The following is an 18,259-nucleotide window of genomic DNA, read 5'->3' on the forward strand; positions in this document are numbered from 1 at the left end:
TTATATACACATAGATTATCACGATGATATTGTTTATTATATTGCTCTCTTTTTTTGCTTGTTTTCTCTTTTCTTTTTTCTCAACAGGTGATCCAGGTAATTAATATATATATGTAATGTATCGTTCCTCTTCCCTGCTGTTTTTCTTTCCCTCCCTCTCTTTCTTTCTCCCTTTCCTTTCCCCCAGTCATGTCTGTCCCGTATGTAACAACTGAAAATAAAATAAAATAAACAATAAAAACAAAGGTCAATCAAATGGACCAATATGGCAAGGCCGGGATGGTCCACTTGGTATAGTAAATCCGTTGGACATCTTTCTTGGCCTTCAGACAATATTCTGATGGCAAAAGAACCAAACGGGACAGGCGAAAAAAAAAAAAAAAAGTGAATAGTAAACTAGAGGAGCGAAACATGGACCACTGGCACAGAAGGAAAACACTGCACGGGAATCTGCAACACACATAGTCACTTGGAGCTTGCAAAAAAGACATTCTGTATTTTGATTGTCTTCTGCACTGTAAATAAACATACTGTCTTCATTCAAAGAGTCCTGCTTTTGGGTCCTGTATCCGCAATCCCGACATGCAGAGTTTAAAACAGTCTTCATTTTGCAGTGGATGGTTTTTCAGCTGGTGGAATAAATTCAAGGTACTGCTTTTTTGAGGCAATAGTTTTACAGCATGTTTTGCAAATTACCTCATTTTGTTTGACATCCTCCTGTGAAATACAAATAACAGCAAGTCGAGCAAGGGAATGATGCTAGCAGGCTAACATCCTAGGTGTGATTAGCATCCTGGTTTTTCTTATATTTATTTTGACGTTTGAATGAAATCTCAGCTCTGATGGAGCTTTGTATGTGTTTGCTGAGCGTGTCTGAGAGCTGCTACTCACAATAAACTGAAAGTGTTTGAACAAAAAGAAAAAAATCAGCTGATGATCCAGTAAGGACACTCTGAGCAAACTGACTGAATGAAGCAGAGATTTTATTGAGGACTGACAGAAAAGTGCATCAAGCAGGAGATGATTTCATGTGGAAGAACAGAATATGGAGAATTTGAACAAATCAAGTCCAACATGAAAGGATCCACATCTTTCCACTTGGCTTGAAGCCCAGCTGTCAGCTGAGTCCCCACTCCGCTTCACACATATTAACAGTACATTTTGGATTTTATATACCAGTTCTAAATATGTATGAGTAAATTATATAAGATACAATAAGAATAAGATTTTTTTTTTAAGGACATATTTAGCTATACAGATTAGCTTTTACAGATTTGGGAAAAATCTTCCTCCAGCAATTTTTTTCTGACAGCATTAAAAGAATCTTACAATCAAATCAAACAACTAAAAACGTTTTTCATGTTCATAGAGTCAGAATCATTTTGTTCATATTTTCACTCCTCCTTTAACCTTTTTTCTCAAATGTTATTGGTTTATTACAGAGCTGCTCTGGTTCCTTCATCCACTCTGCTTCTCATCTCCTCCAGTTTCTGGACCTTCTCTGCGTCTCCTTCCTCCTTCATCTTCTCAATCAGGAAGTCCAAGTGGACAATAGTGGACGCTGAATCAGCTTTCAGAGCGATCTGCTCCAGACTGACAACATGTTTGTAGGACTCTTCCAGTAACTGTGACTTCTCTGCTGTCAGTCGGCTCATTTCCTTTTCAAGATTTTCCAAAAGGCTTTGCTTGTTCTGACTTTCATTTTTATTTGTCTCATATTTCTTTCTCATTTCTTCCATCGTCTTCTTAACTTTTTTGGTCTTGTTCACATATCTCCACTTTTCTTTCACATGTTTTGATGCAGGACACTTCCTGATACAAACAGTGCAGCTGCCATCTTTAATGACCTCACAGTGTGAAGGATACCAGGACACAGTGCATCCAGGATAGTGACAGTTCTCCTTACAGACTGTACAGCACAGAGCTCCCTGATAAAAAGCACCCCACATCCCACCTTTGATATTTTCTTCTTCTGTGTAGGCCTCATCTACTTCAATGGTAAAATTCTCGTTCTCATTCATGGTTTCTTCATGTTTCTTCAGACCTACTTGAATCTGTCTAATTTCTGTCTGTTTCAGTTCAATCATTTTGATTCGTTCTTGCAGGTTTTGGATGCTGGCTTTCAGTTTGATGCGCTTCTTCAACACTTTTTGGTTTTCATCAGCCTTTGAGGTCCACAACTTGTAAGAAAAGTTAAGAAATCCCCCATTTGTTTCTTTGTTAAGTTCCATGACTTTATTAAAGAGCCCTGATATGATTCTCTTCTCTCTTTGCTCTGTTGGTTATCAAACAGGAAGTGAACAGGCTCATTCTTCTCATTTCTGGCACATTCAATCTTTGCTGCTTCAAGCGCTTCAAGAGCATTTTCAGGTGGCATTCCATCTGAGTGTGTGATCAGAGCTACAATATTTTTCTTCAAGTTTTTCCAAACAGAGAAATCACAGAATCAAAGATGTATCTCTGCCGCTTACTCAGTCGATTATCTGTCGCCTTCATCACCAGACCCACTGAATTAAGTTCATGAACTCCATCCTCTGACCGAAACAAGTCCAATAATCTTTCACTAACGATGTTATCATGTTCATCACCTTTGGTGTCTCCAAATCCAGGAGTATCGATGATGGTCAGAGAGTAGGGCAGAGTTTGATCTTCAAAACCAAAGATCTCGTACACGATCACATCTGATGTCTGACTTTCTGTCTGACTTTTCTTCTCTTCCTCTACGATCTGAAACCAGACTTCATCCTCCCACTTCACTCCCATGGTGTAGTTGATCAGAGTGTTGATCAGAGTGGATTTCCCCCCTCCTGTTTCCCCCACAAGTAGGATGGTTTTATTTATCTTGTTAATATCTTTTTCACCAACAGTCATTCTTGTCAGAGTTCCAAACTTCTCTTTTTTTGGCCTCAGCTGGTAGACAGCAGGAGGTCCTGAACAGATCAGAAAGCTGTCGGATGAAATATCCTCATATGGTGGTGAGATGAGATTGATCCTGTAGGAGAAAGTACAGATTTCGGTTTCTTATTTTCATATGATGCAATACATAACTGATCACTTACTGTAAAATTAAACTCTTTTATTGCCAATTTGAGCTCATTTTTCTATCTATACTCTCACAACCAGTCATTTGGAAATCTTTTATTTTATGTTATGTGTCATGTTGTGACACATGTACACATATGGAACAATGCAATTCCCCATGTGCCTTATTGTATTGTATTGATTTTGTATTGTTGTCTGTATTATAGTAAGGTCTTTACCTTACAATATTAAGCACCTTCAGGCAACAGTTTTTGCGATTTGTTTCTATATTAATAAAATGTAATTGTATTCAATAGAAATTCATTTGATTTTGGTCATCACAATGGTGAAAAAAGTTGTTGGATGGTAGGAATGATGAAACTGTAACATATCAAAGATCTTGTTTGACAGCAATGGTTAATGAACAGAGAAACAGATCCATTCTGGAGCACAGGCCAACTAACCACCAATGTAGAAGATGCTAAACAGAAGTTGGCTGATAGCATTGTAAATAGCTAATAGCTAATGGTCTCATAAATTAATCTGGACCAGTGATCTCATCAGAAAAAACAAGAGATGTAAAATAATCCTACCATGCTAATATTTGCCAGAAAGTCTGCTTGCTGGATCAAGTTAAAGTGGCTGATACCAGCACAGAGATAAGGTATATGCTAGTGGAGTGGCAACACACATACTTTAATGATTCCAGCTTGTGGCTTTACATTCTGGTTTTCTCTTTGGTTTATTTGGCACAACAAACTTGAAAACCAGAGGACTAGGTTCAGATTACAGCTGAGCAACAGGTGAGGGGGACACTATCAATATTATTATCTTGTCAAACTGTCAGAAGTACATGTGTTTAGTCACAAGTAGGTGCCTGGTCTTGGTCTTGGTCTTCTTGTTACTGAGTTGCATTAAAGAATCTGTAAAGTCACAGATAAGCCACTTCTCTTCTTTGACCTTATAATTCTCACATTTATTTATCAGGATAAACCCCTTGAGATGTGACATCTCGAATTTGAGATGGCCACCAGTTCAGATATGATAGTGAATAAACCTCCGTCAACTGTGTCATCTACCTTTAACCTGGTAGTTACCTGGTAAGATGCTTGTTACTGCCGGCAGTGCACAAGTCTACATGATTTCATAACTAGACCTTATTATCTGCACAGCTGTTTAGCAGTTTAACATACCTGTGTTGCAGAGCTGCTCTGGTTTCTTCATCAACTTGGCTTTCAATCTCTTCCAGTTTCTGGATCTTTTCTTTGTCTCCTTTCTCCTTCATCTTCTCGATCAAAAGTCCAAGTGTACAGAAGTGTTTACTGAATTAACATTCAGGTCCATCTGATCCAGTCTGACCACATGTTGATAAGCTTCATCCAGTAGCTGTAACTTTTCTGCTGTCAGTTTGTTCATTTCCTTTCCCAGATTTATCAAAATGCTCACCTCAGGTTCAGTTTTATTGAATTCAAACAATCTCTTCTTCTTGGCATTCCTTAACCTGGTCACATACCTCGAGTTTTCTCTTACGTGATCTAATGCAGGACACTTTTTGGTACAAACAGTGCAGTGTCCATCTTTCATGACCTTGCAGTTTTCAGGTTTCCACCCTAGTGTGCATCCAGGATAGTGACAGTTCTCCTTACAGACTGTACAGCAGACAGCTGCTTCCAGCCCACACATCCCCCCTCTGACTGGTTCTTTATGTTTGAAGACCTCAGCAACACGAGGAGTGAACTCTTCTATCATCTTCCTCTCTTCAGGTTTCTTCAGAGCTTCTTGAGTATTTTTGATTTCTCTCTGTTTTACCTCAATAAACTTAATTCTCTCTTGCAGGTTGTGGATGCAGGCTGTTAGTCTGATGCGTTCATTCAGATCTTCAGATGTTGTCTCCAGCTTTTGAGCTTCACTTTCTTCTAGAAAGGCTGTGAATTGACGTACTCCTCTCTCTGTTACTCTCCATGCCGTCTCCAAACCAAACTCATTTTCATCTGTTCTCTCTTTATTCTGTTGGTTATTAAAAAGAAAATAAAGTGATTGGTTCTTCTCATTTTTAGCACATTTTATCTTCTGATGTTCGAGAGCTGTTAGAGCATTTTTAGGTGGCATTCCATCTGAGTGTGTGATCAGAGCTACAATGTTTTTCTCCAGGTCTTTTCCAAACAAAGACATCATTGAATCAAACACATAAAACAGTCGGTCATTTAATCGATTATCACTTGCTTTTGTCACCAGACCCACTGCATGAACTTCATGAACTCCACCCTCTAACCAAAACAAGTCCAATAACTTTTGATTGCTAACATCATCCTTTTTGTTCCCCATAATATTTCCAAATCCAGGAGTATCGATGATGGTCAGAGAGTAGGGCAGAGTTTCATTTTCAAAACCAAAGATCTCGTACACGATCACATCTGATGTCTGGCTTTCTGTCTGACTTCTCTTCTCCTCTCCGATCTGAAACCAGACTTTATCCTCCCACTTTACTCCCATGATGTAGTTGATCAGAGCGTTGATCAGAGTAGATTTTCCTGCTCCTGTTTCTCCCACAAGTAAGATGGTTTTATTTGTCTTGTTTGGATTTTTTTCTCCAACAGTCATTCTTGTCAAAGATCCAGTCTTCTCTTTTTTTGTTCTCAGCTGGTAGACAGCAAGAGATCTTGATGAAATCACAACTCTGGAGGTGATGTCTTTGTATTTGGATGAGATGTTATTCTTCCTGTAGGAAAAAATGTAAATGTTACTTACACATTTTCTTTAAATGACTATTGATCCTAATAATTATGAAATTCTGCGTTTGCTGCTTTTAAAGCTGGAGGCTTGTATTGCCTCATGGATTTTGGACCATCAATATGTGGAATATTTTATATTTTTTTATACAAACATTCTTTATATTTATTTATTATTATAGGCTATTTACCTTACAGTATAAAGCACCTTTAGGCAACTGTTGTTGTGATTTGGTATTATATAAATAAAAATGAATTGAAAATTGATTTTCTTTTTTTTTTTACCAGTAAGATCATACAAGCAGCAAATCAAATTCTCATAATTCGTCTGATTGGCCGCTGTGACCCATAAGGGTTACAACAGACTTAACCCTCTGGACTCAGTGAACATGCACAACCAGATCACCTGATCAATTTAACCCTTTAAGACCTACCATAGAACTAGTCCGCCAGAGCTTATCTTTATATTTTTGTTCCTTTGTTGTTCCTCCCAAAGTGTACAGCAATATGTCTGTGAAGGTTCTCAGTAGCCTAAAGAGCTTGGAAAGAAAAGCATCTGGACTTCTTTAAGTTGCTTGAAGATGTGTCACCTCTCATCCGAGAACCTTCTTCATGTCTAGGGTCAAATGGCGGAGAGTCCCAGATTCAAGCCCTATGGGAGTTTCCCCCCAGAGAGACAACAGACCCCCTAAAGATCCTCTAACTAATCATACAAGCCAAGGTGTGAAAACGGGTGTAGCTCACAATCAGCCAAGGTTTCGGGTAAACCCGCTGTGAAACCTAACCCCACCCTATCATGTGATTTCCTGAGGTCAGAAGGCCCAGGATGTCCGTGGGCATTAAGGCATCTGGGAATGGATCTCAAAACTGGATTATAGATGGCAGAGAGTTGGTGTTGTAAACCACCACCTCTGTTCAAAGATGGTCGTTCACAGTGGACATAGATGGCTTCTTTCACTCCTCTTTCAAACCATCTGTCCTCTCTGTCCAAAATGTGAACAGTGGCATCCTCAAAAGAGTGACCTTTGTCTTTTAGATGCAGATGGACAGCCGAGTCTTGTCCTGTCGAGGTGGCTCTTCTATGTCTTTCGTGAGTGTTGAAGTCTCCCAGTAGGACAACAGATGGATCACCATGAAGTATCCCACCGGGGACACCAAGAAGATGTATACAGGGAGTGCAGAATTATTAGGCAAGTTGTATTTTTGAGGAATAATTTTATTATTGAACAACAACCATGTTCTTAATGAACCCAAAACACTCATTAATATCAAAGCTGAATGTTTGTGGAAGTAGTTTTCAGTTTGTTTTTAGTTTTAGCTATTTTAGGGGGATATCTGTGTGTGCAGGTGACTATTACTGTGCATAATTATTAGGCAACTTAACAAAAAACAAATATATACCCATTTCAATTATTTATTCTTACCAGTGAAACCAATATAACATCTCCACATTCACAAATATACATTTCTGACATTCAAAAACAAAACAAAAACAAATCAGCGACCAATATAGCCACCTTTCTTTGCAAGGACACTCAAAAGCCTGCCATCCATGGATTCTGTCAGTGTTTTGATCTGTTCACCATCAACATTGCGTGCAGCAGCAACCACAGCCTCCCAGACACTGTTCAGAGAGGTGTACTGTTTTCCCTCCTTGTAAATCTCACATTTGATGATGGACCACAGGTTCTCAATGGGGTTCAGATCAGGTGAACAAGGAGGCCATGTCATTAGTTTTTCTTCTTTTATACCCTTTCTTGCCAGCCACGCTGTGGAGTACTTGGACGCGTGTGATGGAGCATTGTCCTGCATGAAAATCATGTTTTCTTGAAGGATGCAGACTTCTTCCTGTACCACTGCTTGAAGAAGGTGTCTTCCAGAAACTGGCAGTAGGACTGGGAGTTGAGCTTGACTCCATCCTCAACCCGAAAAGGCCCCACAAGCTCATCTTTGATGATACCAGCCCAAACCAGTACTCCACCTCCACCTTGCTGGCGTCTGAGTCGGAGTGGAGCTCTCTGCCCTTTACCAATCCACCCACGGGCCCATCAAGACTCACTCTCATTTCATCAGTCCATAAAACCTTAGAAAAATCAGTCTTGAGATATTTCTTGGCCCAGTCTTGACGTTTCAGCTTGTGTGTCTTGTTCAGTGGTGGTCGTCTTTCAGCCTTTCTTACCTTGGCCATGTCTCTGAGTATTGCACACCTTGTGCTTTTGGGCACTCAGTGATGTTGCAGCTCTGAAATATGGCCAAACTGGTGGCAAGTGGCATCTTGGCAGCTGCACGCTTGACTTTTCTCAGTTCATGGGCAGTTATTTTGCGCCATGGTTTTTCCACACGCTTCTTGCGACCCTATTGACTATTTTGAATGAAACGCTTGCTTGTTCGATGATCACGCTTCAGAAGCTTTGCAATTTTAAGACTGCTGCATCCCCCTGCAAGATATCTCACTATTTTTGACTTTTCTGAGCCTGTCAAGTCCTTCTTTTGACCCATTTTGCCAAAGGAAAGGAAGTTGCCTAATAATTATGCACACCTGATATAGGGTGTTGATGTCATTAGACCACACCCCTTCTCATTACAGAGATGCACATCACCTAATATGCTTAATTGGTAGTAGGCTTTCGAGCCTATACAGCTTGGAGTAAGACAACATGCATGAAGAGGATGATGTGGACAAAATACTCATTTGCCTAATAATTCTGCACTCCCTGTAAGCGCAAACAAAAGTCAAAACCTATGAACCACTTAAGGCTTCTATCTAAGGTCAAGCCCTTACCTTTGAAATGCTTTTCTTGCAACTCAGTAGGACTACTGTAATCCCCTTTACATTGGTGAATCGTGCTTCCCTCTCTCTCATACAAATGGTCCAAAATACTGCTGCTCATTTTGTTACTAAAATCAATAAGTTCTAGCATATCTCAGCTGTCCTGGCCTTCCTTCACTGGCTTCCTGTGAATTGTAGGACTTTAGTTTAAGATAATATTGTATGTTTTTAATTCCCTTAATTAGTTGACACCACCATATCTTGCTTAGCTTTTAGGTTGCTTAGATCTGCTGATCAGTTACTCTTACTTAAAATACTAGACAAAAGAATATTGTGGAGGATTGAGCGTTCTCAGCCATTTGTTGTTGCTTTTTTGTACTTTTATGATTCTTTAAGGTATATTTATTGATGTGTGTGCATATGTGTGCACATGTGTATGGCATATTGTGTATTTTATTATCTAAGACTTATATTTTCATGTACAGCACTTGCACCGGCATTTATAATTGTGCTTCATAAATGAAAACTGGATTGAACTGAACAACTACAGAGAAGGATAGTATGTATCCAGAGGATGGCTGCTTTGTTGCAAACTGTTCTGACATATTAAGCTGAAATCTCTGTGTTATAGTTGACATGTATGATGAGCAGAAACGCAAAAGAACACATCACATTATCTACTGTAAGCTCTTGAGCCATATCCATTTTATTGAAAAGGAAACGCCTACAAATACAGATGCAATAAGGTCAGCTTCAAAAATATGTGTCCATGCCTTTCAGTTCCAAAACTGACACTGCACCTCTTTAGTAAACAAGTAGCAGCAGTAATAGTAAACAGCATGTTTTTTAACACCAAAAGAGGGCTGTGCACTAGTGGAGCCTTTAAGGAAATTTTGGCCTTTGTGTTCCAAAAGTTCCATAATAAGAACCTTTCCCAATATCAATTTTATGCCATAAAAGCGGCTGTGTTCAGGCAGGAGGGGACCCAAATGCAAACTCATGGAAACTGGGCTTAAACTCAAAATGCAGCTTTATTTGCTGAAGATGGCAAAAAGCGATACAAAACCTAAACTGGGAAATACTAAACTCATGGGGAGACACAAGGAGAGTCACGTAGCCATGAGGGAGGACGTGAAACAGAACTGAGGGAGACGCGGACATAAATACACAGAAGGATAACGAGGGACATGGGAGCACACGGGGAACACAGCTGACATTGATAATCATAACAACACAGGGCAGGCGCAAACACAACATGATGTACACTGATGGGAGACTATCAAAGTAAAACAGGAAGTGCACAGAGACGTAGACTGGAGGGGGAGAGATAACGCGGAGGACCATGAGGGAGAGCACAGACATGACAGGCTGGGGAAGCATGATGGAATAAAACACGAGGGGAAACAAGGCACAAGAACTCACAATTAAATAAACACAGACACACAGAGGGCGACAGAGGGCAAAGACACAAGGGGGAATCCAATAAACTAAACTAAACGGAATGACCTGGGAACCCTATCATGAATCTTTGGAATAACAAATGGACTTAACAGAATACAGAAGTCCCGGAACCATGACATTTTATTATTATCACTCAGCTGCAAGGGATCATCTTACCAAAAACACTCTTAACACTGTAAAAGGAAAAAAAAAACAGCCCAACATACCAGTGTCAGAATAATAAATTAGGATCAACTTCTCATCAAAGGGTTGAGTCATTCCATGGAAAATCACTGAGTCCCTTATTTGAACCAACACCTCTCAGATGGTGAATGATGCTTTAAAATTTAACTTTTTGACTGAATGAATGGCTGCGCAGTAAGGATTACCTTTGTTGATTTCTTGAGTAGTCCTGGATTACCGATTAACTGGCAGATTATATGATATTAGGCAATGCTGTCTGATTTGGTGATGTGCTGCAGCAGATCGCCATAAGGGACTGTGCTGTTTAAATTCCCATTCACCGTCTATGCTTCAGATTTTTAGTCCAATTTGGGTCATGACACCTACAGAAATACTCTGATGATCCCTCAGTGGTTGGATGCATTAGTGATGGACAGGAGGAATACCAATCAATAAAAACATAAGCAGGCCATAATTCTAAGGAAGTTGAGATCCTTCACCGTTTTGATTAAAGTGTTTGGGGTTTTCCATCAGTCACTTGGGATGAGCAGGGTCTGCAGGTTGAGCAGCACCAAAGCTGGAAACATCAACTGACTAAATAAGCCAATGAGGAAGGCTGGCTCTCCGATTGGTTGCGCAGTGGACACTTTTGAAGATGTAGGGGACACGAGATGACTTAAACTGCTATCCATCATGGATACTGACCACTCTCTGCACCACTTATTGTACAGGACAGCAGAGGTTCTTCTCTAACTGACTGATTCAGCTCTGCTGCCACAAAGACAGATACAGATCTGTCATACAACAGTCAGCGACTCTTGTTATAGATCTGTCTGGGACAGAGTCATCTCATTTTGGTTTCAACTTTAGAGTATGCTACCTCAGACTATTCAATCAGTAGATCATAATCTGTTTTAACCCAGGCTTTCTGTGAGCTCTACACAAGAGAGACATCTTAGTCAACAAATTTTAATTTGTGTCTTTGTTATAATGTTATAATATTTCATATTTAGATACCATATTACATTTTCTTCTTTTTTATTTTAATGCTTAAACATTTCACTCACTGTGTTGCCATGGTGATGAATGTTACAGAGGTGCCCACCCAAGAAGCTTGAAATCAGTGCTGGTATCTGGATTAAATAAAAAAAAAAAAAAAAAAAAAAAAAAAAAAGAAGAAGGAGAAGAAGAAGAAAGAAACAAGGGAAGAAAAGTTACCTGGACAAAAGTTTACTGAATTCTTATTTGGAGCTCCGTCCTTTAATAGTAAGTGAGTCTCTGAATTCTTAGTGTATTTCAAGACATTTGAAACAATTGCACGACACCCTTCCCCTAGAAATTAAAATTAATTCTAGTTTTTGAAATTAAACTGGACAGGATGTGTGTATTGTGTGAATCACTGCTAGAGTTAATCAAACCACTGGTGAATTGCCAAAACTGCTGAAAGGTTTTCATAGTGTCACTGAGCAAAAAACTTACAACAACTATAAAACAATAATAATTAATTTTTAAAATATCAATAAATATGAGTTAAAATATATGTTTCCATCACTCTTGACTCTGCATAGAGTTTAAAGCTATTTAAACTGACCGATATTTAAACTAATCCGTCGTCTTACCTGTTTTGTCGGCTTCAGGCTCTGTGATATCTGAGGAGGCAGAAAGAGCAGAGGTGAGTCAGTGCCCACAGACTTTATACACCATCAGAAGAAGGGACGGCCCCTCTGCCCTCACAGAGTCCTCTGATTTCACAGGTGGCTTCCTAATGTTTTCCTTTTGGAACTGTATTATCAGCAAATAGATGAGGACAACACGAATAAAATATTTGCAGCACATATTGTACATATGCTGAGAAACTACAATGACAAGCTGGTTTTACAAAAGCCTGCAGGTTTCTCAGTCATTAAACCTAAACTGACTATGAAGTTGTTCATATATGAATTACATTACATTACACATGTTGACACGTGTTGTTAACATTAACTTTTTTATACTGAATTATAAACTTTTTTGGAAAAAACATTGGGGAAAGGTGCCATTATTTCACTTTAACTCTATGGTGTTCGTCATTCAATAAGTTATATTTTGCATCTATTTTGGTGATCTCAATTTGTCTGTTTACTTACCTGTTTTATTTTATACAACAGGTAAGTAAACCAGTATAAATATAACATACATATTTAAAAATGGAAACATAAAATAAATGTGCATATGTCAGTGTTTGGTGACTTTTTACATAGCTGCATCATAGACAATGTGATACTGTGAACTTTAATTTAATGGTATATCAAAAGATTGTAACCCATCAGATTCTCTCTTTTTTAATGACAGGCTTTTGATATTGATAAGTTTGTTAACTCATAAAACTAGTTTTTTTGGAGGGTTTTTTTCTTTCTGCTTTCTAAGGTAAAATTTATTAATATTGTAACTTTTTTCAAGTTTCGTTGATCAAAACATTTAAAGTGCAAACACACATTTATTCATACATCCCTGTTAACACTAACTGCACTGTAAGCTACTTTTCCTCTCACACTGCTGATTTATCTGCAGCACCTGTGCTACTTTCATTATTGGAGCTCCTCTCAGTCACTGACTGGGAGTCCAAAAATTTATAGCAGTCCAGCGGTAGCTGATATTTTCACGTTTATTCAAGTCATTGCATAATTTATTTAAGTTAATTGTGATAACTAAATGTGTAAAGGTTTTTTTTTTATCGCTGGAGAGATGATTTATTTGGAATGAGAAGGGAAAGTGTCATCAGAATCACTGTGTAATTGTCACAGATGAAAGCTTTGAGCACATGGCTAAAACTGTGGCTCTGTCCTGTAACGAGAGGTGGGAAGTAACACACTACAAATACTTCAATACTTTATTAGAATTTTCAGTTATCTGTTCTTTATTTGATTATTTATTTTCTGACCATTTTTTACTTTCACTTGATACAATTTTACAGAGATATCTGTATTTTCTACTGCTTACATTTTCAATACAGACTCATGACTCTAGGCTTAAAAACCTTTGGGGTGAGTTGTTATTTTCATTAACGTCAAACATCAAACCAATTTGAATCAAAATGAAGGAAATAACATTGTTTAACATCTGCTTATTCCACATGATAAAATGAAATACAAAAAAATTCCATAATTCCATAATTAACCTTAGTGTGTGAAGAGGACTCTCCATTTACATGAACAAATTGGAGTCTTAAATAAATACGATACAAACCACTGCAGCGCAGTACCTGTAATACCTACAGCGTGCTCTAATCTGTCAAATAGAATATTAGGGTCACCAGTATCGAACGCTGCACTGAGGTCTAGCAGGACAAGCACAGAGATGAGTCCACTGTCAGAGGCCATAAGAAGATCATTTGTAACCTTCACTAAAGCTGTTTCTGTGCTGTGATGATTTACATTTCTGTAAAGCAGAGGATTGTGCACTTGGTGAGAAACAGAGTCAGACCACAGATAACGTCTCAGAAATAACCAACGGTCACAAAAAAAACTTCTCTGTGCAAACGTTCAGCTTTCTGTTCCGTTGCCTTTTTTCCCCTCGTTATGACGGTTGCTGCCTCAGGCAGGTGAAGAACAAAGAAGAGAGATCAGGTTTCTTTGTTAACCACATGTTTGGTCCAATGCGTTTACAAATTCAAATTCCTACAGCAACTGTAGATGCAGGCACGCACATGCAGTTTGTTTCAGCCTCACGTTAAAAGTAGGAGTGGATTTTAACCACTAAATGCTTTTTCCAAGGGACAATTAAAACTGTCACATTTCCCAGAATTCTTTTTGTTGGTTTCTTTTTCTCACCTGACCTATAAATTCAAATTCAAATTTTATTTGTCACACACACAACCATACACAGTATGACATGAGGTGAAATGCTTATAGCTGTGCAATGCCTGACCATTAAATGACAGTAGGTTTACAGTAAGATATACAAATTTACAGGTTACTACAACATTTACAAATTCAACTTAGAAATTTACAGTAAAATGTGCAAATAACAGTTTACGTAAGAGATTATTAGTCAAAAGAAATAAATGATAAATTATAGGAAGTGTTGTTAAATATCCCAATTCTTTGATCTTTGGGCTGAAGGAAGAACAACACTCAGTGTATAAATATGCTCAATCAACAATCTCTTTATTCCAAACAATTCTCATTATTCCATACAACACTTTGAGCATAAATGTCTGGACGGAAGATGTGGACAGGAGGGTGTCCGCCAGATCTCGAAGTGTCTGACCGTTTCTAACATTCTTATAGCTTCAGCCCCCCTCCAAAGTCATAAAACCTAAACATTCACATTCTTTCTCTCTCAGTGAGCCTAAGTTATGACCTTGGCTTCCTGTGCAGTATGTTCTGTTCTTTCTAATCAGACAAATAAGGCCATGATTCTCTGAAAACAGTATTTCTTATAAATCAGCAGTATAATGCATCATAAAACAGTGTAATGATTTCACAATCTTTAATCCAAGGCAAAATGTGGCCTATAGCCGTAAATGATTCAACAATTCTTTGATTAGAAGTATAAGGTGGCATAAGATAGTATAATAATCTCACAGTGTGCAAGAAGAAAAACCAGAGTGGGTGTGGTGATGTGATGTGTGTGAGAGTCCAGTCCTACACCTGGTTCAGGGCCCGAATAGCCTGGGGGAAGAAGCTCCTCCTCATTCTCTCTGTTTTGACCTTAAGGGAGTGGAAGCGCTTCCCAGACCTCAACAGTGAGAAGAGTCCATTGTTGGGATGGGAGAGGTCCATCATAATCTTCCTGGCTTTAGTCTTGCACCGCTTGGTGTAGATGGACAGCAGGTCAGGAAGCTCTGATTGAATGATGCGTTCAGCTGAGCGCACCACTCTTTGCAGATCTTGTCTGTCCTGCTTGGTGCTGTTCCCAAACCAGGTGCAGATGCTTCCCGTCAGGACGCTCTCTATGATGCAGGAGTAAAAGTTCTTGAGCACCCTCAGTGGCAGATGGAAGTCTGAGTCTTCTGAGGAAGAAGAGACGCTGGGGGGCTTTCTTAACCAGGGTGTTGATGTGACAGGACCATGACAGGTCCTGAGTGATGTGGACACCCAGTTATCGGACACTGTCCACTCTCTCCACTGACGTGCCACTGATGATGAGAGGCTTGTAATCCTCGTCTGCTTTGTAGTGATGTCCACGATCAGCTCCTTAGTCTTGCTGACGTTTAGGAGGAGGTTATTCTCCTGGCACCAGGTCTCCAGGTTCCTAATCTCCTTCAGGCAGGCCGTCTCGACGTTGTCGGAGATCAGGCCCACAACAACAGTGTCGTCAGCAAACCTGACGAGTAGGAGAACGCTCACTGCTTCTCCACCTCATTGAATCAACCTCCAGTATTACTATATCCAGTCCTTACAATGATGAGTTAAAGTTATGAAATATAAACTCTGCCTCCAACATGGTAATGAGCTTTATTCTGTGTTAGCTTTGACCCAGATCAGCCTGTACGTCTCCTTAAACTCTATCGATTCCCTCTCATCATTCTCTTTGTCTATGTGTGACTCATCTGTCTGAGAATGATGCAATGCTTCATTCTATCTGGAATGTCACAAACAGGACCTAAATTGAACAGATATCCTGGATGTTCTTTGATATCCCAGTTTTTCTCCTCTTCATCCTTCAGCTTCACCTCCTCACAGATTTCATTCACTGTTCATATTTCACTAGCTGGGCCCACGTCCTCATTTTAGGTTTGTCAGCGTTTTAGTAGGTAAAAGTGAATGCTTGGACATGAATTGAGCTGCGGTTTGGGGAAGGTCTCGAAGGGGACTGGCGATGGCTCCCGGGCCAGGCAGATCCCCATGCACTAAATAGAAGTGAAGAAGTTGAAGAATGGAGAACAAGGAGGGAGGGAGGGTGGGGCACGTAAACGAGAATGATCAGCTTGCAGAACTAGGGGAACCTATATAGATGACAGCCAGAAGGAGCGTGTTTGGAGGCGTGGTCCCGCTCCTGAAATTCCAATACATAATCTCCAATATGAGACCAAATCTGAAGATCAAAATAGAAAAAAAAAATCTAAATGTCATCACCGTGACTCCAATATCTACCTCTTTTATGTTGAATTTCATATTCACATTTGAGTTTGGACATCATTTTCACATTGAGTCACTCACAGAGCAACAAACTGAGTCCTCCAACAGTTCTGCTGAGTGCACTTACATGAAGGGTGTGCGCACTGTAATGTGACAAAGAGTCCATGTGGTCTCAAACAGTGAAGGCTCATGTTTCAGTAAGTCAGAAAGATAAAGAGACAGTTGAACCATTCAGTGCAGGTGTGTGGGCATGCTGTAAAAAGGTTCCTGTAGCCATGAGCAGTATATCTGCAAAAAGCCTATGTTTCTGTGTGTTACGTTCCCCTAAAAAGGTCCCTGGGATGAGCGAAAGTAACAAAAAGTGTCCGGGTCAAAAAAGGAGATGGAGGCAAAATGGTTAAAGAGTTTTATTAGTGCTTCTATTAATAACTGAACTGAAAGAGACGGTCAAGATGCTATCACCATTTAAAGAAACAAAACAAAACTCAGGTGTTGGTCAGTAAACTGAAAAGTAAGTAAAAAAGGATTGGCCACCAAACAAACTCCTCTCCACCGAGCAGGAGCAATCAATGACCACACACAGCTCTCTAGCTGCAGCCACCAACATGACTCTCCGGCCCAGAACTCACCTTTTTTTTGCCTTAAGTAATTCTAATTGCTGATGGGAGCCAGCTGTACAAAAAAGGTGGCACCTAAGGCAGGAGATATGGCAGGACACACCCACACAAGGGCAACTAAAGGAGGAGGGCATGCTAGGCCCGTAACATGTGACACTGACCATAAATGAAATCTTCAAAATCCTGAACAGTTTTTTTGCACATTGTAATCTTTTTTTCATGCTCAGGGTGAAGTAGTTCACATTTGTTTGGGGCTTTTTTTTTTTCAAGGAAAAAAAAAATCCTGTTGATTTTTCAATAAAACCTTCAGGTGACAGAGCAAACAGAAAAAAACCCAAAAAGCTAAAGTCCAACAGACAGTATGCAGATGAGAGAAACTCTGAGTTCATCAACATGTTCAAACCATCTGAGTCTCCATCAGGGATTGCAGAGAGCTCAGATTTACTGTGATGAGCTCTGAAACCTTCCTGAAACTCTTCAAATAAGCCATTCCTCTGCAGATGATCTGTTAGCTGTTTGACAACTACTCTTTCAAGAATTTTTGATATGAAAGGAAGGTTAGAGATTGACCGATAATTAGCTAAGACTGCTGGGTCAAGAAATGGCTTTTTAAGTAACTGTTGAACTCCTGCCATTTTAAAGGCCTGTGGTACATGGCCAATTATGTTGTGTTTTGTAAAGCCTTAGAAATAAAATAAGGTGCAATTTCACATCACAGTTGTTGAGTGATTTTTTTACTGTATCAATGTTCTGCACAGTAGTAATCCATAAAATAAAATCTGGGCCTGTACGTTTCTGTTTTGGAATGGGAGGATCACTGATGCACAATATTACTTATTTACATTTATGTAAAGCAGAGGATTGTGCACTTGGTGAGAAACAGAGTCAGACCACAGATAACGTCTCAGAAATAACCAACGGTCACAATAAAAAAACTTCTCTGTGCAAACGTTCAGCTTTCTGCTCGTTGTCTTTTTCCCCTCGTTATGACGGTTGCTGCCTCAGGCAGGTGAAGAACAAAGAAGAGAGATCAGGTTTCTTTGTTAACCACATGTTTGGCCCAGTGCGTTTACACTCAAATTCCTACAGCAACTGTAGATGCAGGCACGCACATGCAGTTTGTTTCAGCCTCACCTGTTAAAAGTACGAATTAATTTTAACCACTAAATGCTTTTTCCAAGGGACAATTAAAACTGTCACATTTCCCAGAATTCTTTTTATTGGTTTCTTATTTCTCACCTTACCTGTAGTAACGCTCACTGCTTCTCCACCTCATTGAATCAACCTCCAGTATTACTATATCCAGTCCTTACAATGATGAGTTAAAGTTATGAAATACAAACTCTGCCTCCAACATGGTAATGAGCTTTATTCTGGGCTAGCTCTGACCCAGATCAGCCTGTACGTCTCCTTAAACTCTATCGATTCCCTCTCATC

The 18,259-nt window shown here is 39.4% G+C and overlaps 1 protein-coding gene and 1 pseudogene across 1 annotated transcript; both read right to left on the reverse strand.

Annotated features, from left to right (window-relative positions):
- Window positions 1-962: 962 nt before the first annotated feature.
- On the reverse strand, window positions 963-4,314 carry LOC116311841 (annotated as a pseudogene).
- On the reverse strand, window positions 4,315-11,797 carry LOC116317936. Its single transcript, XM_039614732.1, has 3 exons — window positions 11,763-11,797; window positions 11,211-11,276; window positions 4,315-5,740 (listed from the first exon to the last, which is right to left on the reverse strand). The coding sequence occupies exons 2-3, from the start codon at window positions 11,219-11,221 to the stop codon at window positions 4,315-4,317; spliced, it is 1,437 nt and encodes a 478-aa protein (XP_039470666.1). The 5' UTR covers window positions 11,222-11,276; window positions 11,763-11,797.
- Window positions 11,798-18,259: the final 6,462 nt, after the last annotated feature.

The sequence above is a fragment of the Oreochromis aureus genome, linkage group 7, assembly GCF_013358895.1.
Source record: "Oreochromis aureus strain Israel breed Guangdong linkage group 7, ZZ_aureus, whole genome shotgun sequence".
NCBI classification, from domain to species: Eukaryota; Metazoa; Chordata; class Actinopteri; order Cichliformes; family Cichlidae; genus Oreochromis; species Oreochromis aureus.